Here is a 22164-nt window from a genome sequence, read left to right on the forward strand (position 1 = left end):
GCCATCATATCAGCTCCGTAGAATGAAAAGTAGAGATCTTGCTTTGGATCCTGTACTGAAATCATCAGATGATCACTTAAGAGTATGCCTGTCTGCCTGAGACTGTTTGTCAGTCTAGCAATGGCTCATTTCTGGCTGAGGTTTTTGGTATTGCATAGCATTTTAGAGGCTGGTATTCTCCTGCCATTGCATATGTACCCTTATGTTGATGTAAGCTAGATAGGAAAAATATAAGGAGTGGCATCCTTGTATCTTTGCACAGGACAATAGAGACAATGTGTGCCAATACTGTATTGTAGCATATTGTTGTGCTCTATTTTCCTATATTCAAGATTTCTCTCCTTGAAATTAATGTGTATGGTGCCCTATAGAACATTGGGTGGTCTCCATCCACCCAACCCCACCTCAGCACCACCAGTAGTTTCCCACTGCATTTTTTTTACTTATCTTCTTTTTGCTAAGGTAATTTAGAAGGGGATTTTTTATGCAGCAGTTTGAAGGTAGTACTCAGGAAAATCATATTGTGAGGTATTTCATATTCAACACCTCAGAGATCCAAAGATACAAAAGTAATTCTCTGGAATTCTGTACACACACACTGATCTCTGTCATGCCTCCTTAGTGCTTTCAGTCGTTTGTTTGTTTCTTAATCTATTTTACACAGTCGGATGCAATGTAGTGCTTGCTGCAAAATGATGTATAGTTAGCAGTGCTGAATTACAGTAAAAATCATAGTCAGGTGTTCCTCCTTTTCTCACCCATGGCAATTCACTGGGAGCGTTTTTACGAAACGGATCCCAATCAGTGATTTCACAAATGAGCAGAATTCAAGATCACTTTGGTAATTGATTCTTTTCCTTTGTTATCAGTCTTTGAAAAATGATGAAGCGTCAGCCAGAAGTGATGTGCAGAAACTTCTTGAACTGGGCAAAAAGCAAAGGTAAGAGCATACTTTCTCCCTTTCACTTTTTAGACTGAAAGCAACAATATTGGAAAACATCGTCCCTCCTTTTGCCTTAAAATATAAACACTCACATAGTCTGGAGTCTACTGATCCTAGCAGTAACATAAATAAACATAAATAAAGGCAAGGAATGCTATCTTGTGAGAAGTTTTTGAAACATATGAGACATATGAACTGATATTGGACATCAGTTGGGGAGATATCTATTAAGAAAAAGGATTTTGTATTTCTCCCAAACATTTAAATATGAAACTTCCTATTCCTTCGTATTGTCATTATTCAGCACTCTCTGACCTACTTCTTTTTGTTATTATAGTTCAGACGGGTAAATCACAGCATTAATACAACTTCAATCACAAGTAAACATTACTACTACAGGAATCACATTGTCTGAAACAGCATTATGTAATGAATGCACCCATATCTCGTATTTTTCTCTGGAAACAAAGAAATAGTAATAGTACACTATTGCTAGAAATACATGACTTAAATCTCTCAATCTTTCTACTGCTGATAATGTATTTATTGAAGCACACATGAAGATTTGAGATTGCTTGTGACAGTTGGAGCCATAAGAAAACAATACAGATCTTCTCAATTTTGCTTCCATGGAGAAGGATTGAATAGATAAGAGTGTTTCAGATATTCCATATAAATCTGTTAAATGATGAAAGAATTTGTTCAGCTAGTACGGTATTTAAACAATTACATGTTACATGGCTATAATGAAAGCATCGCTGCTATTCTTGCCATGTGTCCTTCATATATGATCCTGGTTTTGCAATGGTAGATTGTTGTGTAATTTATATAAAAATAGTAATGCTAATTGATTAAAACCATTATTTAGTAATTAAAAGTATATTCAGTAAATAGGCTTTCCCAGTTGCAGATAGGAAAACCTAGTCTGCTAAGGGAAAATTGTATTTCTTAGTTGTATAATAAAATGTAATTTCCTGATATATTTCTTAAATCTCCCCTTGAAGTCTCTCAAGGTCTACCTAAAACCAAATGTGGACTTTTAAGTGTATCAACCACTAGGTATTCTGCACAACAGTAACTCACAGATACCGACCCTGGAGCAATCCAGTATGCAGCATAAGACCAAGCAGCCTTCACCTTCCGGCAGAAAATAAAAGGCTTTTACTGTAGGCCCCAAGAAAATGGCTTGTATCTACTGTGGGCTCTTGACGGCCATTTACAGGCTCTCACTTTTACTTTGACACGTGCAGTATGAGAAGCCACTGTTAGCAATATAAGTCCCCCTCATAGAATTTATCACTTTCTTTGCCAGCAGATTCAGGTTATGCTTGTTCAGCAAGTGAAGAATGATGAACTTGATACTGTTCTGCTTGAATCTATTGTATTTGATCTACAATCCAAAATATATCATGATTTGATTGGACAAATGTGAGCTGCACTTGGTCTGTGAGCACCATTTTGATTATGCTCTGCAGTGATGAACTCTAAAGTAAAGTTTGGAGTGCTAGAATCTCAGCTTGTGTAAATTAATGTAGCCCTTCTGATTTCATGTTAGATTTATTTATTTATTTATTTATTTAATTGCCTTAGTGTGAGTTTACTTTGGCAAGTATAATTTGGTCATTTAGTATGATATCTCAAGGTCAGTTATTTTGTGCACTGTTCGTGTTTCAGAATGGTTGCATTTGTGTATGTAATGATAGAACTGGTTTGTGCTGATGATGCATTGGTTTCATGCTGCTCGGTCTCTATTTCAGATCAATCTGTTTGCACCAGCATTCTCCAAACTGCGAACATAAAAGAGCTATAAAATAAGAAGAAAAAAAAGAAAGAAAAAAAAAAGAAAAAAAAAAAGATGATTCAGCAGCTCACAATTTCTGTTCTTGTACAAGCCTGCTGCCTTTTTTTCCTGGCTGATTTTCATTGAGTTAAATTATCATCTCAGTGTAAAGTTGGTTCTACGCTGCTCCTTATTCATTAAATTTTATTGATGCAAGCAACAGCTCTGAAAATGCTCTGCAAAAGTTATGAAATTTGTCAGTCTTGTACTTTGCAGCAGCTCCAAAATGTGTCACCTGTGGGTAAAAGAGATGACCAGAAGATCTCAGCCTGCTGTAATCACCTTGGAGAAACTCTGATTGTATTAGTAATGCAAAAATATCTTGAATCCACTACTGCCCCATCCAAATTATTACATCTTCTTGTGCAGTTGTATTCCAGCATCTTCTATTGGTTTCCCCGTTGTTTCTTTCTAGAATGAGTAGTTCTTGATTATAGTGTATTTCCAGGTCCACTTCCCTTGCTTTTATTGTACCAATTCCTTTTTCTAGAGACTATATACTGGCAGATGTTTTGCAAAACAGGACATTTGATAAGCGTAAATTTCCATCATGAACAAATTTTTGTCTTGTACTGGCACGATAGTTCATGAGGTCATTTTAATTTTATTAGCAAGACGCTTAGTAAATGCAACACATTTGTCACTCTTCTCTGGAAACTGAAGAATGATTTTGTACTGGACTCTTGGGATGAAGTTTATGTTTTGTTTTTTCAATGCCTAGGGAAGAAATGAAATCTCTTCAGGAGGCCTTTCAAAAGCAGCTTAATGAGGCAGCTGAGAAGGCAGAGAAGCAGCAAGCTACTGTGAGTGAGTCTGTCCCTCTTCCTTTTTTTTTTTTCTTCCATCTTTTTTTTTAAATCCTCCTCGCCTAAGTTTTTTGCATTATCTCAGATGTCTTACATGTTGAAACAAAACCTAAGATTTCACATGCATTAGTACTCTGTAAGGTTCAAATAAAAGGAGGTGGATAAAATTGGTATGTTGCAGAAAATGTAGATGTTTTTCCACTAGTTTCTGTGGGATGTAGGTGTGTGTATCCAGCTTCTTGGAGATTTGGACCCAAGTCCTTATGCCTTATGAGGTTACATTTATGGACCTCTTGTCTCATCTATACCAAAGTATGTTGTCATACTGCCACTGACTTTTTTTCTTAATTGCTACTAATTTTCAGCATGAAAGTAAGTAAGAGAAAGTTAAGTCTTGACAACACTAGATCTCATTATCACTACTGGAAGGTATAAATTCAAGGCACAAACAGTGCCTTGAAAATTTTGTTATTGCAGGGAAAAAAAAAAAATTATTCTTTGTTTAGTTCTTGGATATAAATATGAAAGTGGTCCAGTCTTGTTCAGTGGTAATTTTATAGCATGAATATTGCTGAGCATTAATCAGCTAGATAATTTTTGGAGATTTATTTCCTATAAACCTCAAGTGTTCTGTGATTCTTAACAGGTTTTGTGGATATATTTTTTAGTTTCATATTTTGTAATTGATGGCTTATTTAGTAATGTTTTACCAGTTCTCAGGCTCACAGTACAAGGGTACTTGTATATATGTATGAATATGCAATTTAGCAAATATTCAGAAATGCCTTGATGTGATTTCTGTGTGGCTTTCAGTCCTTTGTGAACAAGAGAGAGTTCGTTATTTTAGTTTCATTCAATTTTAATTGCAGTTATTTAATATTTAGGAATTAAAGACATCTCTCTGAAATTAATGAATATATTACAGTGTCCGTAGTAAGAGATCTTTGGTCCAATTTGTGGACCAGATTGACCCAGAGTAGGTACTCATGACATCTAAACTATGTGTTAGGTGCTTAAAGTAGAATACTATACTACGCTAAAGTAATGTTCCTCCACAGCATATAATTACTGAATTGTTAGTAGTTGTAGACTTCTCTAGAGAATAAAAGCCCTCATCTAGTCTTGAGGGGAAAGAAATAAGCAAGTAGTATTCTGACCAAACCTGAAAAAAATGAGGTATATTTTGAATCTTCTTCAATAGTTTGAGCAGAATATGTATAGAAAAAAAAATCAACACTTCTTTGAAGATGTTTTGTACTGTAAACAGATATATCACTCTGAAATAAAAGATTAGGGCCTGATCTTCTCTGCTACATATTCAAAACATGCTATTCCAAAGTTGTTTTTAATTGTCTTTTCCAGATGCACTGATACATTCTCATAGCTGAGGTGACAAACCAAATTCTAGCCCTACAAATTAAATGTGGAAAACATGTTATTTAATTTTTATATAATGTTTGTTACTCAAGATTATTTTGGCTGTAGTAAAATAAATATCAGCTGAGGTGAAGAGATTATTGGCTCTGTGTTTTGCTATGCAGCATTTTTTTTTAGCTTTAAGAACGGTGCTTTGCATAAATTCAGCTCCTAGTATAATACTCTTGGGAGATCACAAATCTATCACAGAAAATTAAACAAGATACAAACAACAACCCCCCCCCTGAGTTTATAATAGAATTTAAAGTAGAGGATTGTCATCTGGTTAGATAGTGTATGGGAACTGCTGCATCATGGCTGAACCTCTGATTGACCACCTGAGGCAAGCAGTGAGTCAGCCATGGGAGCACAGGTGAAGGTAATTCACCTGTGCTACCGAAGGACTGGAGCATGGCTCCATCTCTTCTAGATCCCATGTAAGAGACGACTGCCATTGAGGAAGGATCTCTTCCAGGAGATCACTCCTTGTAGAGAATATTGTAAACCTACGACGTCAGTAAGCATTTTCCATTTATTATCTTCCTGTTGGAATAATCTTACTTAGCCTGACTTTCCTGTATATTTCTTAATTATAGCATCTGTATATTCATTGATTATATAGATAGGGAAATGGAATTCTTGAACTGTGTTCTAAAAGTTGCTAATAAAAGAATACTAAATGGACCTCAGATTTTAAGGAAAGCTGTGCTGGGTCCTTGATTTGTGACACTTATTTCTTTATGCCTGAGGATAAAATGCATCTATTCACCAGCAGAAAGACTGAACAAATATTTCAAAAGTACTTTGGAGTCAATTTTTAAAAACCCTTCAATATTAGAGAAGCCAAGGACATTAGGACAGCTAAAAAGTTGCTGTTCTGTGGATTTACTGAGGTAGTGATAGGGCTCAGTGGATAACTCCTGAAGCTGTTTTGAGGACTGACGGAGAGGTTCAGTCTTGAGGAACCAAAAAGACATTCCTGTCCTTGACAGTTCCAGTTGTGCTGAGGACAGACTGGGGGCCCTGAGTGAGAGTGACTCCCTTTCTAGGTCCTCTGTCATCTGCATTTGTAGCACCAGCATACAAAGAGCATCAGTTTATTTTGGGATGAGTTATATGGCAGGATTATGATAAATTCATATCTCTTGTTCTACCTCCAATCTGTGCAAGATGATTAGAAGTGCAGAGAAAAACTATTTTGATGAGGATGGCTTGAATTTTTCAGTGGCCCTGTGTTGCAAAGTTCAAGGTCAAGTAGTTTTCCAGAAGGCTTAGAATTGTGAAGATCTTTTTTGGTCTACTAGCCAGCTCGCAACTGTGGATTATTTGTCTGCCAAAAGGTGTTTCTAAAATAAAGTTTGTTGGGAGTACTGTACTGGATTTAGGTGTATAATACGTGTATAAAACATTCAGGAATAACCTGCTGTCTCCTTTAGCAATCAGTAAAAGTTGGTAAAACTTTTTAGTACTAAATACCAAAGTAGTAGTAGTTTATAATAGGTTGCTTTGCAGTGAATGTATTTCTTAAAAAAAGTTAAACCATAGCTTTATTTATATGTGAAAAGGAACCACTACTTAAAGCTCTTTCCGATTAATTTCAATCAGAGTGTATAGAACCAGCTGGACTAGTTTTTTCTAATGAAGATGAGAAATTACCAAAGAAACAGGGAGGGGGTGGGAAATAAATAGGGAAAGTAGGGTAGGTAGGCTAAGTTTAGAATGCCTTTTTCATTTTGTTCCTGCTGCTGTTTTATATCACACTAACAGTTTTTAGAAAGACGCAGTGACAGTTTGACAGTGTATTATTGTCCAATTTGTCAAAATAGAGGAGAAAATACGCCTGTGTAAAATCTTTTTTCCTAGTTGCTTAGTGCTTGCTATGAAAACTTAGAATTAAGTAACTCATTGTGCATGACGTTAAAAACTAAGCAAAAATGATATGGTTAATTGGATATCACTAGGACCTTCTTAGTAATACAACACAAACAGAACATGCAGGATTGAATTGTGAGAAATCTATTGCCAGATCTCTTACCACCACTAACTCATAAAAAGATGAGATGTCCATTTCACTCCAAAATATATTATTTGCTAATAGTTTTTATGACAAAGTCATACATGTCTCTATGACAAAAATGTTTTTTTATTAATTCACAAATTACAATTTAAATTTGAATTCACCTAAGGAATCCTAGCAGGCATAAACTGTGTTTGGCTTTGCTTTCAGAAATATTGAACAGGTTGTGGATTATTTTCTCACTTTATCAAAAGATAGAATATTTCTTGTGTGTATAGCTTCCTATTCTCTTGGCTTTCAGAGTCAATTCCTATGGTGTAACTTGAAAATTAGACTATGAAAATTAATACTGACTGTACTAGAGTTAATGGATATTAACAGTGGTATTACAGATATGCCAGTAAAGGTATTTCAGTCCCATCTTAATAATTCCTGCCTTAGTCCTAAGCAGTGTAAAAGGTGTCTGCAGGTAAGCAAATAAGTGTACAGATGAGCTTTGACTGTGCAGTAATGACTTTGTGTTGGTATTAGTTTGTCCTTCCTCTGCGATGAGTAACTAACTATTGTCTGTCTCTCAGAATTAGATCACAGCCATCTGCTAAAGCATTCTATATTTCAGTGGGGAAAAATCTAATTTCAGCATTTCAAGGTCACATTCTGCTGTTGAGCAAAGGCTACTGGATGGAAGCTGTTGCCTTTAATAAATGTAATGAGCTCTGAAGCACACAAAGCTCTGTGTACCTTGAATGTCTGTCTCCAGGAGACAGAAGCAGTGTCCTTGCTTAGCATTATAGAGCTCAGCCTTAGAACACCAATACATTTTCATTGTGTTTTCATAATTAGCTAGATAGTAATTAAAGAAAGCCAACACTAGAAAAGAGTTGAATGTCAAACAAGAACAAAAAGTGAGTAGAAAGTGGGAAAGATGTAGAGTTTCATAGTTAAATTTTTTAGCTCGCATGCCTTTGGTAGAGGAAAACCCAAAAGCCTATTCATATATATCAGGATTTGGAGGCTGAAAGCAGAATTTGTACACTTGAAAGGGGGTTTGTGCACTGTTATTTGCTTTCTGATTGTACTTCTCAACTTGAGATTCTGAAACAATTTTATCGTCCATTATTATGTGAGGACTGGTGAAGATAATCATGCAAGTTGCTGGCCACATTAACTGTCTCTTCACCTAGCTGATATTTACAAGCAATGTTGTATGGGAAATGCTGAATCATAGCCTGAACCTCTGGTTGATCATCTGAGGTGAGCAATGAGTCAGCCATGGGAGCACAGGTGAAGGCAATTCACCTGTGCTGCTGGAAGGGGTGGAGCCTGGCTGCACCTCTCCTAGACCCATTTAAGAGCTGACTACCAGTGGGGGAGGATCTCTTCTGGAGATCCTCTCTTCTGGAAATCCACTCCTCTGGAGTTTTGCGGCGAGCCTAGGACATGAGTAAGTATTCTATCTATTCTCTATTGTATAGTAACCTGCTTAGCCAAGTTCTCTGGTATATTCCATAATTATAATGTCTGTACATTCACTGATTATACAAACGTATAGAGAGCACAGTCAATAAATTCAGTGCTGTATCTTCATCCAGATCTAGAGCTGATACGTTTTGAGGGAGCATTGACGTTCTCTTGAATTTAGGACTAAGGAAGAACAATACTCTAATAAATTATACTGATGGGGAGCTTGGATCTGTTCTCATTAGGACTAATGACTGTTAGTAACCTACTGTTAAAAAAAATCCTTAGTTCTCTGAAGATCTCCATGGACTTGATTACAAAGAAAGCTATATCTACTAGCACGAAAGTCAAATGAGGGGTTTTATGCATAGTGATTTTCTTTCCTCAATTCTAAGTTTCCCAATAAATATCATGGTATCCACTTATAGGTTAATCATGAAACACAAAGTGATGACCTATACCAATCTGGTTTAAAACAATAGTTTTCCAAGATATGTTGTTACTAGGGATGGTTTATTTTTTTTAAGCTATGAATAAAGTTAAAAGAAAAAAAATAAGCTTAAGGTGGTGTTTAGCTAAGTTTCAGAAACTCACTCAGTATTTTTATTCAACTTGTAGATTAATTTTTTGAAGACAGAAATGGAAAGGAAAAGCAGAATGATCCGGGACCTCCAAAATGAGGTAAGAGAGGAGTACTGAAGTGCATCAGTATTACCTGTAACAATGGTGATAACAAATGCTATTCTCATAGAGCACGCAAGCCTGCCTCACTTTTCACATCATCTGCAGTCACTGGAATTGTGGAGTTCAAGGACTTATTCCTGCCTATGCCCTATAGTGTATGCTTATATACTGGTTAATTTTTATAGGTTGTTACCGGATAACAAACACCTCTGCAGCTGATACTGTTGAATTTACTGTCAAATTCCTTCTTACATCACTCTTTGTTTAACTTGATTTTTTTTTAATAGCTTTTCATGATCTTTTCCTCTCAGCATGTTTTTCTGAATTGTTTCCTTTGACGTTCTTAGTTTTATAGATTCAGTTAGGGCTTTGGGAATTTCTGATACACTGTATTTGAACAGATTCCAGATATGTTTGGGTTTTTAATTGGTTGTTTGACCATTCCTTTCAGAGTTGTTTACTATTTGCCTTATTATTAACTTAGTAGTCTTTCATGAAATTGAATTCTGTATACAGGATTTGTGTGGGCTCTCTTCTTTCGACTCACTAGTACCCTTTATTGTACTTCACTAGCAGTTGTACAGAGTCTGCCATGAATCACTTCCGAACTCAGTCCAAGAAAACCCATGAGAAGGGAAAACAAAAAGCAGTTGTGTAGCTTCTTCTATTCATTGTTGGGTACTGAATGCAGCTTCAGCCTGACTGGGTTCTCTAGGTACTATGCTACAAGAAGGTCATGATTTTTCTTAAATAGCTTGTAAAATGCTTGGAGAATGGATAAACGCTCAGGAAAGGTATGTAGGTAAGTTGGTATTCATAAGATCATAAATGCTTGAGGAGTACTTTTTGTCTATACCTCTCTATCCTGCCACATTGTGATTCTCTGTTTTCAGGGAAGTACTTTGATTACAGAATAGAGAGGATGAATAAATGTGTTGTGAGTCACTGACCGAGCAGTTTCTGTATTAATGTTATTTGGGGCATTTGTGTGGTTAGTGCTTCTCAAAAAGAAAAAGAAATAACACTGAAAATTGAACTTGGAGGTAAAGTAATGATTAAACTGAAAGTCTTGATTTAGATGGGAAGGAAAATACACCAGGCAAATGGGTTTCTAAAGCCTTCAATTGATGTCTTTTCCATTCTAGCTCACCTGTGTTTTCTCTCCTGTCTTTATATTCTTCTTGTGTATGATTTGACCAGTGTACAGATGTTCCTAGGATTATTCAAAAAGAACTGAGTCCAATTTGTATTACTCATCTGCTTTTAGTTTATAGCATTAAAAAGGACTTCAATAAATAAATCAAAAAGTTTCACTTGAGGAAAGAGAAAAGGAACTTTCTTTTCTATGGAAACAATTAATGTCTAGATGCTCTAAATGGAACTACAAAACCTTTCAACACTTTCTACGAATGTTTCAAGTTATGGAATGGAAAAATGGAGGAAAAAAAAAAAAGTAAAAGGATTAGCTTTTTTAGGAGTTCGGTAGCAAAGACAGAATCACAGAATTGTGGAGGTCAGAAAGAGATCACTGACTCCGATGCAATTCATCTGTTTTTTGCTTTTTTAAATTTAATCAAATTACCTGAAATGTTTTTATTTTTGTATTGTCATCCTACAAGATGCTCCAGAGGTAAGAAAGAGGTAAGAACAGATTTTAGGCACTGTTTATTTTGCATATATTTTAGGAGGAAGTACAGAGCAGTACTTGTGATTAAAGAAATACGGCCCTAGGGTGGCCTGGAAATCAAAAGCTCCACCATTCTTATCATTATTTAGGCAACTAAATGTGGCTTGGGAGAAATTTGATTTGAGAGCACTTCATCATCCTTCTGTGCATCAGCTAGTGTGAGGGAAAGGAGTTACACCTACTGAATAGCTAATCCTTAAATGTCTGTTAAGCTTTCCCAGAATTTCAGTAGTTATTGGAGTTTGCAATAAGGACCTCATACTTTGATAATAAAATTAACAAAAATAATGGAGTGATTTTTGACGATACACTGTTTATCTTTGCCTGCTTCCAATCACTGAATGTTTTTAGTAAATCTGTTTTTAAGTAGATATGGTGTAAATTTAATAGATAGTGTTTCTATATAATTCTGAAAGTTCTGTATTCATACAAATGGATAGAGGTGCAATGTAAATGGAATTCCTTCCACAACTACTGTTGCCTTTTTTTTTTTTTTTTTTTTTCAAATACTACACTTACCCTCTGTTTGTATTGACAAGTATTGAATGCAGCAATCTCAGACTCTCTTGTGACTGTAAAAATAATTCCCCATTTAGTTCTGTCCTTTCAGCATATGCCTGACTGCCATTCAGCTTGGCAACTCAGAGATAGGAATAGATAACAGCTTTCCAGCTGAACGTTGCAGCTGTGGTATAGCATATGAGGAGAGGACAGTGTACAGAAAAGGCAATTTTCAGGCTATTCAAAGCTTTAACAGCAAAATTTGCCAACTAAAACAACAAAAATAATCCCTGATGTGGAGGGAAAAAAAGTGCTATATGAAGTGCATAGTGACTGTGTATAAATTCTTCTTTGTTAGAGGTCTCTTCCTCCAATACCAGAAGCAACCTGTAAGACTTCCAGCAGATGTGCATGTAATTTCCTTGAGATAAGTGAGTTAGCGTATTTTTCCCTAAAATTAATAAATGGTATAATTAGCTATATGGAGAGGTAGCAAAATGCTCTTTGGCTATATCACATGAATGCTATAGGTGCCTCATGTTAGACTTTATTTAAAAATGATGTTATTAAACACATATATATTTTAACTACTTTACTACATGTGATTGGAGAAGATACAACTACAGTTTATTGTATTATCTGTGGACAAGTTCAAATTATATCTGTACGCCTATATTAAACTATACTAATCTGTTATGTATACTATTAGTAGTATACTAATGTATACTATTACACTAGTTATGTATACTATTTACGACAATTGATGTATTTATTAAGTTGGTACAGTGGTTCATATCAGGCAGTGTATTTCTTGGCTGTTTAAGCTGTGATAGAACATGAATTACATACAGGACAAAGTAGTACAGTCAATACAAAGTAAACCAGTAGTTGAAAATGAATTTGGCTGTGGCTTCCAGTAATGTGTTCTTTCTCCTAAGAAGAAGTTTTGAATAACTACGTTGTAAACAATACTTTTGTTGTATTCATGTATAAATTGTGGTTATAGCTTTAGTGTCGAGTAAATCATCCTTAAGCAGAATTTTCTGTAATCTTTCTGTGCTTAGCTGCACTAATAAAAGGTGAAGTCAAGGCAGTTTGAAGTCCCACCTGGTCTGTTGGGAATTTTATGCCCTGTAGGGTGAATTCAATTGAATTGCATTGAATTATGGTGAAGGAAAAAAATGAACTCCTGTAGTAAAGTAGAAATAAAACTTTAAGGCTTTGAGTCTTGACACCATTCTGTAAAGGAGGAATTGTAATTCTTCTCTCTTAATAATCTGTAGATAAATTTAACTCTTAACTTGTGAATTTTCTAAGTATAAAAGTCTGTTCCCATGCAGATGAAAGGTGAGTTAAGCCTAGTTTCCTCTTTCCATATTGCACTGGTTCTCCAATTCAGAAAAAAACATCTACAAGAAACAGAGACATCAGCACTGTCAAGGAAAACATAAATAAAGTGGAAGTGGCTCTTATGTCTCACTCACTCTTACTGAGCTATTTGTAGTGATATAATGTAGTAGCTGTAACTATATTGTATGCATGTAATACATATAGTAGGCCAAGCTTTGATTTCTGAAAGTTCTGTTTTCTGGTCTTTAGACCCAAACGTGTAGGATGCTTTTTTTTCAGTAGCTGGTGAATAATAATCAGAATTTTAACATCAATTAAAGAGTAATAATAGATCTGCTAAGTCTGGACCTCTCTTTCCCAGAGACAGTCGTATTTCATATTTCATTCTTTAAGTCTGTGCTCAGGATTTAAGAAATCCTTCCTACTGAAGGCCAGGTTGGATGGGACACTGGACAGCTTGGTCTAGTATTAGATATGAAGGTTGGTGGCCTTGCCTGTGGCAGAGGGGTCTGAGCTTGATAATCCTTGAGGTCCTTTCCAACCTGAGCCATTCTTTGATTATATGAATCTGATTCACAGCCATGAATTTAAAAACGTTTGAGTGTAATTGAGGTAAAATACCTTTCATCAATATGCAGATGAGAAAATGAGATATGCACCTATTAGGGCTCTCTTTTCATCCTGTGCTTAGTCACGATGCCTTGGCTGCCTGTTTGGAGTTTGTCCCATATTGTTTTTATGTTGTCTTTTAAATTAGCTGTAGCACTGAAAGTCATAGCAGTGTTCTTTTTGTAACCTTCTGGAGTCCTTCTGATGTCTTTACTCAGTTTTCCAAGTGCTCTCATTTCTGTTATCCTCCTTCATTAACTCTGAAATTCTGAAATGTTTGCATTCTTTTTGTTGTACTTGTTTAGCATCAAGACTGTGTAACAGAATTTTTATCCCTGAAGTTTAATCTTTTTCGTTTGTCATTTCTCTCAATATATCTGCAGAGAAGAGAGTCATTTCCCATCTGTGCCTTCATTTCTTTTTGTAGGACATGAGTATCAGCAATTAGAGCTCCTGCTTATTGATACTGCATAACATGATAGCGGTTAAAATAAGCTTTTCTAAAGATCACATTGTTTAGGCCCTTCGGGTCTTGGAGATGCTGGGTTAGTCTGATGTTCCATTTCATCTCATTGTTCAGCATGTATGACTGGTATATTTGGCATTAACGAATTAGCAAAATTATTTCACTTATTTCAGGAAGGCAGCAATGCATGAAGTATTAGAGAGTATCTTGATTAACAGAATTTAAAACAGCTGTATTCTGTCCTTTGCACAGACAGCTCTCAATGATATCCATTGCAGCTTCAACAGGCAATGTGGGCAGCACTGAATCCTGGTTAAAATCTTTTGGCTCTTGAACTTGTGAAGAGAATTTTGTGAATCTTGGTGTTATCCAGATCACTGCTTCCCTGTGTTGGAAATCTCAAAAGCAAGGCAGTTTGCAGCCAAACTCCAGAGAACTTTAAGTGTGGATGAAATTTTATCTATGTTAAACTTTCCCTGAAGCTAGCGCAAATTTTGCAGAGCAGGAAAAGAAATGTTCTGATCTAATTTACTCATGTTTTGCAGATGAGTGGAAAAGTTGGCTTTTAGTGCAGTGATGTTAAAATCACTTTGTGGGAAGATCACTGAAAAGGGAGCAGCAATGCTATATATCATTTAAAAAAAAAAAAAAAATACAAAATGTTACTTGATAAATTTAATACCAGACAATTTTTTTGTCTGTGAAAACACCACAGAATGCTGAAGAGCATAAGAATTTTGAAGTGTATGTATGGCATTAACATACACGTGGGTTATTTATTTAGAATGTTGCTTGATAAAGTTATGTAGCACCTGGAATACAATCATCCTGTGTATGGAAACTGCTAAACCATGGCCTGAACCATGATTTAGCACTCTGATCATTTGAAGTAAGCAGTGAGTCAGCCATGGGAGCACAGGTGAAAGCAATTCACCTGTGCTGCTGGAAGGGGTGGAGCCTGGCTCCACCTCTCCTAGACCCATTTAAGAGCTGACTGCCAGTAGGAGAGGATCTCTTCTGGAGATCCACTCCACTGAAGTTTCCTAAGCAAGCCCAGAATATGGGTAAGCATCCCTATCTTTTCTGTTCTCTGCTTTGGTGTAATAACTACATAGCCAAGCTCTCTGCTATACTATAACATCTGTATATTCATTGATTGTACACTTGGCAAGCCAGAAAGGCCAAATATACTTTTATATCATGTCCTTTTTGTGGAATTTCTATAAATGGGTCAGAAGGGAGAACGTCACCCCCTTAGGTAAAATGATCCCTGGACAGATCCCAGGGTTTCTGGTTTCTCCTTATTACCAATTAGCAACTATAGTTGAGAAATGGGATGCCCTGTGTACTATGGGAAATACTTCCCCATTCTGCATGATGGAATACTTTCAAGGATTAGATAGAGACATCCTAACTACAAAAGAAAGGCAGTTAGCTGCCTCCACAGTGGCATGGCCACTGTTAAATGCCTTAAATCAAGCTGAGGTAAGAGCTGACGCCTTAGAAAGTGAAAATCAGCTATTAAAGGATTGTATTGAATAACTGGAACAGGAACTTAATGTATTAACAGGGAAAAGATCAACTTTACATTCCCTGATAGATTAGGTCTGCAGTATTTCAGTAGATAATAACCGCACCTCTGAAGTAACGGACCTGGTTGAACAGGAAAACAAAAACTCTAAGTCAGATCTAGAGGTTCCACTTCTGGTAGATTCCTTGGAACTCCATCCTATTATAACCCGAAAGACAAAGAAAGTACAAGATAGGTAAGTAGGGGTGCCCCCTGACCAATGGCCTCCTGCCCAAACATATACACATAATGGTTAGGCCATATACAGCAAGAGAAGTAATGGATATATTGCAGCGATTTCGGCAGAGGCTGAAAGAGAGTGTACCCACATGGTTACTTAGATTATGGGATTCACAAGCGGAAGGCGTCATGGTTAATGGGCCAGAAGTATCAGAATTGGCCATCATGATGGTACATCATGCCCTAAGGCAGAGACTGTATGTTGCTGTTCAGTATAACAATGAGAACCATTCAATAATAGACTGGCTAATGGCAGCATGCCGAATGGTTTGGCTGAACAAATCAGATACTCCATTAAACACAGGATTATGGTCCTCCATTGAGGACCTCCAAAATTGTATTTGTGAACTGGGCATAAGAGAAGCGATATAGGAGGACTCATTTGATAGCCCAGATATGGTGAAGTTTTCGGCAGGTATGCGAGATTTAATCTTACAACAGGCCCCTTCTCACCTATATAGGACCTTAGTTTCAGTATTAAACACCCTGGTGGCCTCGGAGGCTGTGATTCAACAGGCTGCCCAGTTAGCAGCTGATCTGGGGGAGAAAGAGCGTCTGTGCAATAGGCACAACATTTGAGTAGTAGAAGAAGCAGAGGTGCTTCCAGTAGTTCAAAACCAAGAGGCCACCTGTGCAGAATCCTCAGTCAAGGCCTGTAAGGGTCTTGCAAAAACAAATGTTTAATGATCTCATTTGGGCTGGGGTCCAATTTGCAAAAATCAACTGCCAGCCCAATCACATCCTCCTTCAGCTGTGGAAACAGATGAAGAACAATCAGAAATTGCAAAATTACCCTAAGAAATCAAGGGTAAGAGTTATAGAAAGAGTACCAATGACGATGTGGAACTTAGAGGATTTCACTGTTTCCAATAGAAAAAGGAAGCCCCCTTAGGTGTCTTGGGCTACAATGCTTGAGCCACCTGAAGCAAAAGACTTGACTTTGGCTCAGTTCATGGCGTGATGAGGGATGTTAGTCCCTCTAGGGCCTCCAGAAGGGACTGGAGGCCCTATGTAAAGTTGACAATATTCTGGTCCTGGAAAAACATCCTGAGAGTTATGGCACTTGTTGATACTGGAGCAGAAACATCAATTACCTACGGAGATCTGACCAAATTTGATGGAGACAAACTGACTATTTGCAACAGAGGGGATGGGCTATGAATCTTCAAAAGGTGCAAGGTCTGGGCTTGTCTGTAAAATTCCTGGGGGTAGTTTGGTCAGGAAAGACCAAAGTACTACCCAGTGCTGTCATAGATAAGGTTCAAGTGTTCCTAGTCCCTACAACATTGAAGCAGCTGCAAGAGTTTCTAAGTATATTGGGTTACTGGCGTTCCTTTATACCTCACCGAGCACAGCTGTTAAGACCACTGTACAGACTCACAAAAAGGGGCAGCTATTGGGGATTGGGGGAAAACAGAACAGGACGCTTTCCAACAGGCAAAACTGGCAGTTAAACAAGCTCAGGCATTGGGTATATTTGATCCTACCCTCTCAGCTGAGTTGGATGGTCACGTTACTCAAGATGGCTTTGGTTGGGGCCTATGGCAGCGCCAGAGTTCTGTTCAGACCCCCATTGGTCTCTGGTTTCAGGTCTGGCATGGAGCAGAACAAAGATACAGTATGATTGGAAAACAGTTATTGGTTGTCTATTCTGTATTACAGGCAGTGGAGTCGATAACTCAAATGGCTGAAGTCATAGTTAAGACCTTTCTGCCGATTCAAGGGTGGGTGAAAGATCTGACTCACCTTCCTAAGACAGGGGTGGCTCAAGCACAAACAGTGGCATGATGGGTTGCCTACCTCAGCTGAATCACAGAATGGCCAGGGTTGGAAGGGACCTCAAGGATCATGAATTTCCAATCCCCCTGCCACATGCAGGGCTACCAACCTCCCCATTTAATACCAGACCAGACTGCCCAGGCCCCATCTAATCCAGCCTTGAACACCTCCAGGGATGGGGCATCCGCAACCTCTCTGGGAAGCCTGTTCCATTATCTCCCCTCTCTCTCTGTAAAGAATTTTCCCCTCATGTCAAACCTAGATCTCCCCTCCCTCCAAACCATTTCCCCTTGTCCTGCAGTTATCAACCCTTTCAAGGAGTTGATTCCCCTCCTATTTGTAAGCTCCCTTTAGGTGTTGGAAGGCTGCAATGAGGTCTCCTTGCAGCCTTCTTTTCTCCAGGCTGAACAACCACAGCTCCCTCAGCATGTCTTCACAGGGAAGGTGTTCCAGTCCCCTGATCATCTTTGTGGCCCTCCTCTGGACCCTCTCCAACAGCTCCCTGTCTTTTTTGTACTGGGGGTTAGTCTGCCTTCATCATCCTTGAAAGAAGAATTTCAGTAGATGCTAGGCCTGGTGATGTATCACAGTGGTGCACCAAAAGGAACACTGGTCACTCCACCAGAGAAGAGTCCTGTTCAGGAGGGAAAATATCCTCTCCCTAAATACACCTGGTAAACAGATGGGTCCAGCAAGTGCAACCTGAGCAAGAGGAGAGCAATAGCATACCATCCTTCCACTGAGACACAGGTGTGTACTGCAGACCCCCTGATCAGGATGAGGAGGTTGATGAGGCCCTCCATAAGCAACTGGATGTAGTGTCACGTTCTCAGGCACTGGTGCTTATGGGGGACTTCAATTATCCACATATTTACTGGATGACCAACATGGCCAGGCACGCACAGTCCAGATGATTCTTGCAGTGCCTTGAAGACAACTTTCTGATGCAGGTGGTGGAGGAACCAACGCAGGGAGGGGCGTTACTGAACCTTATTCTCACCAAGGAAGGACTTGTCAAGGAAGTAAAGGTTGGGGGCAGCTTGGGTTGGGATCATGAGATGGTGGAGTTCAAGATCCTGAGTGGAAGAAGCAAAGCAAAAAGTAGGATTGCTACCTTGGACTTCAGGAGAGCCAACTTTGATCTCTTCTGGGACCTACTTAGAGCTATCCCGTGGGCTTGGGTGTTAGAAGGTAAGGAGGCCCCTGAGAGCTGGTCAGCATTTAAACAGGTCTTCTTCTAAGCTCAGGATCAGTGCATCCCTGTGAGCAAGAAATTGGGAAAAGGTGGCAAGAGACCTGTGTGGATGAGCAAGGATCTTATGCACAAGCTCAAAGGAAAGAAAGTTCATGAAATGTGGAAAAAGGGTCTGACCACTTGGGAAGAATATAGGAATGTAGTCAGGGCCTGCAGAATGCAATGAGGAAGGCTAAAGCCCGCCTGGAATTGAATCTGGCTAAAGTGATAAAGGATAATAAAAAAGGCTTTTTTAAGTATGTTAACAGCAAAAGGAAAACTATAGAGGGCCCCTTACTAAGTGAAGGGGTTGTTCTGGTAACGGGGGATGCTGAGAAAGCAGAGATACTGAATGCCTTCTTTACTTCTGTCTTCAGTGAAAAGGCTCTCCCTCAGGTTTACCATAGCCTGGAGGTTAGTGAGAGGGTCCGGGGAATGGGAGACTTCCTTTTAGTCAGGAAAGAGGTGGTCCGTGAGCGCCTAGGCAGTACTAGGGTCCACAAATCCATGGGACCTGATGGGGTGCATCCTTTTGTGCTGAGGGAGCTGGCGGAGGTCATTGCTGAACTGCTCTCCATCATCTTTGAGAGGTCTTGGATAATGGGGGAGGTCCTTGAAGACTGGAGGATAGCCAGTGTCACTCCAGTCTTCAAAAAGGGCAAAAAGGAAGACCCGGGTAATTATAGGCCTGTCAGCCTCACCTCTGTCCCTGAAAAGGTGATGAAACAGCTTGTGCTGGATGTCATCTCCAGACAACTGAAAGAAAAGGAGGTTATCAGGAGTAGTCAGTACGGGTTCACCAAGGAGAGGTCGTGCTCAACCAACCTGGTGGCCTTCTATGATGTTGTCACATGCTGGGTGGATGGGGGAAGAGTGGTAGATGTAGTCTACCTTGATTTTAGAAAGGCATTTGATTCTGTGTCCCACAACATCCTTATAACAAAGCTGAGGAAGTGTGGGATAGACGAGTGGACAGTGAGGTGGGTTGAGAACTGGCTGACTGGCAGAGCACAGAGGGTCGTCATTGGTGGTGCAGAGTCTGGCTAGAGACCTGTAACCAGTGGTGTCCCCCAGAAGTCTGTGCTGGGTTCGGTCTTGTTCAATATCTTCATCAGTGATCTTGATGAGGGGATAGCAGCCACCCTCAGCAAGTTTGCTGATGATACGAAGTCGGGAGGATTGGCTGACATGCCTGAAGGCTGTGCTGCCATTCAACGAGACCTAGACAGGCTGGAGAGCTGGGCAGTAAGAAACCGGATGAGGTTCGACAAAAGCAAGTGTAGAGTCTTGCATCTAGGGAGGAATAATTGCATGCACCGGTACAGGTTGGGAGCTGCTGAAGAGGAGCTCTGCAGAGAGGGACCTGGGCGTCCTGGTGGATGACAGGTTGGCCATGAGCCAGCAATGTGCCCTTGTAGCCAAAAAGGCCAATGGCATTCTGGGGTGCATTAAAAAGAGCGTGGTCAGCAGGTCGAGGGAGGTGATCCTCCCCCTCTACTCTGCCCTGGTAATGCCTCACCTGGAGTACTGTGTCCAGTTCTGGGCTCCCTAGTATGAAAAAGACAGGGACCTCTTGGAAAGAGTCCAGTGGAGGGACACAAAAATAGTGAAGGGCCTAGAGCATCTTCCCTATGAAGAAAGGCTAAGTGAACTGGGTCTATTTAGCCTTGAGAAAAGATGACTGAGAGGGGCTCTAATCCAAGTTTATAAATATCTGAGGTGTGGGGGCCATAGTGGTGAGGCCGGACTCTTTTCAGTGGTACGTGGAGACAGGACAAGGGGAAACGGACATAAGCTGGAGCATAGGAAGTTCCACACGAATGTGTGCAAGAACTTCTTAACGGTGAGGGTGACGGAGCACTGGAACAGGCTGCCCAGGGGGGTTGTGGAGTCTCCTTCTCTGGAGACATTCAAGACTCGCCTGGATGCCTACCTGTGCGACCTGGTGTAGGGAACCTGCTTTGGCAGGGGGGTTGGACTTGATAATCTCTAGAGGTCTCTTGCAACCCCTACAATTCTGTGATTCTGTGAGACAATCTGGTTTGACAAGGGGGATGTTCAGAGCAGCCAATGGGCAGAACTGTGAGCCGTGTGGATGGTTATAACCAAGAAACCCAGTGGTGGTATCCTGAATATCTGTACAGATAGTTGGGCTGTGTACTGGGGCTCACTCTTTGGATTGTACAGTGGGCCACCCAGGAATGGACTATTCATGCCCGGCCGATCTCGGGCAAGGACATGTGGTTAGACATATGGAATACAGTCAAACACAGAGTCTGTACATGTCTACCATATTTCTGATCATCAACCCCTACAGTCACTGGGAAATGATGAAGCTGATGCTCTGGGCCAAGTTTGATGGATTGAGTGAGAGTTCACCATCTGAGAACATCACCCATTGGTTACATCAGAAGCTACGGCACGCAGAACAAAAGACAATGTGGGCAGCTGCTAAAGCACAGGGGCTGCCCATACAGCCACCTGACATCGTCCAGGCAAGCTGGGATTGTGACGCTTGCTCCAAGATGAGACTGAGATCGTTGCCCGAAACAACAGCCCGTTTTGTTAGAGGACACAATCCTCTCCAGTGATGGCAGGTCGATTACACTGTGGGCCCCTTCCTCATTTTGAGGGGTCAAGATACGCCCTGACCTGCATCAACACTGCAGGCCTATCCAGTACCAAAAGCAAACCAGGCTTATACCATCAAGGCACTCACTAAACTGATGTCTGCCTACGGGACACCTGAAGCTATCGAGAGCAACCAACGAACTCATTCTACTGGTGCAACGATACAGCACTGGGCAGAAGAAAATAACATTGAATGGCAATTCCACCTGCCATATAATCCAACGGGGGCAGGCCTCATTGAACGTTATTAACGGCATTCTTAAGTCTGCCCTGAAGACAGACTCCCAGTCCCTGCAGGGGTGGATGAAAAGACTGTATGAAACCTTGTGGGACCTGATTGAAAGACCCTGAGATGGCAGACCCAGTGCCCTGAGAATGTTTCATACAACATGGGCCACCCCGCTTGGGATCCAAATTACAGACACTGATCATTAGGTAAGACCCCAGATTGGTAGTGAAAATAATATTCTGCTCCTGCCCCTGAGAATTTAGATCCAGGCTCCCGTAGAATAAAATGGCCTTGGAAGGTGCAAGTAGGATCCAAGTGGTGTGGCCTACTTGCACCTTGGGGGAGATTGTTGGGATTGTTGGAGGTTCAGTAGTCCCTCCAGTAATAGGTACATGGCCTACTGATATTGTGGTCAACACTCCGATCTTTATTGCTAAAGGGACCCCCATCATGTCCCTGTTGCAGATCAGGACACCTTACTCTGGTGCCGGATATTATTATGCAGCCACAGACATCCAGCCAGAAGGTGTGGTACAGGCGGCCAGGACGTGCCCCAGTACAAGCAGAAGTGTTGACCCAGGATAGAAATACAGCCTGTATCTTGCCTTGGAGAGCAGAACTTCCCCTCTTAGTACCTCTGAAACATCTGTATTTCTCCCTGTGAGTCTTTGAGCATTCAGGATCACTGGAAGGAACAAAAT

General features: G+C 39.8%; 1 protein-coding gene across 1 annotated transcript in view; it reads left to right on the forward strand.

Annotated features, from left to right (window-relative positions):
• The window catches only part of LOC306947880 (leucine zipper protein 2-like), a gene marked incomplete at both ends in the record, with an annotated part of 143086 nt that overhangs the window by 67039 nt on the left and 53883 nt on the right, over positions 1-22164 (forward strand). The window contains 3 exons of the mRNA XM_079537324.1: positions 870-940; positions 3505-3586; positions 9102-9164. Of these exons, the coding sequence (XP_079393450.1) occupies positions 870-940; positions 3505-3586; positions 9102-9164 (216 nt within the window). The remainder of the gene's footprint in view (positions 1-869; positions 941-3504; positions 3587-9101; positions 9165-22164) is intronic.

The sequence above is a fragment of the Tetrao urogallus genome, assembly GCF_951394365.1.
Source record: "Tetrao urogallus genome assembly, chromosome: 6".
NCBI lineage: Eukaryota > Metazoa > Chordata > Aves > Galliformes > Phasianidae > Tetrao > Tetrao urogallus.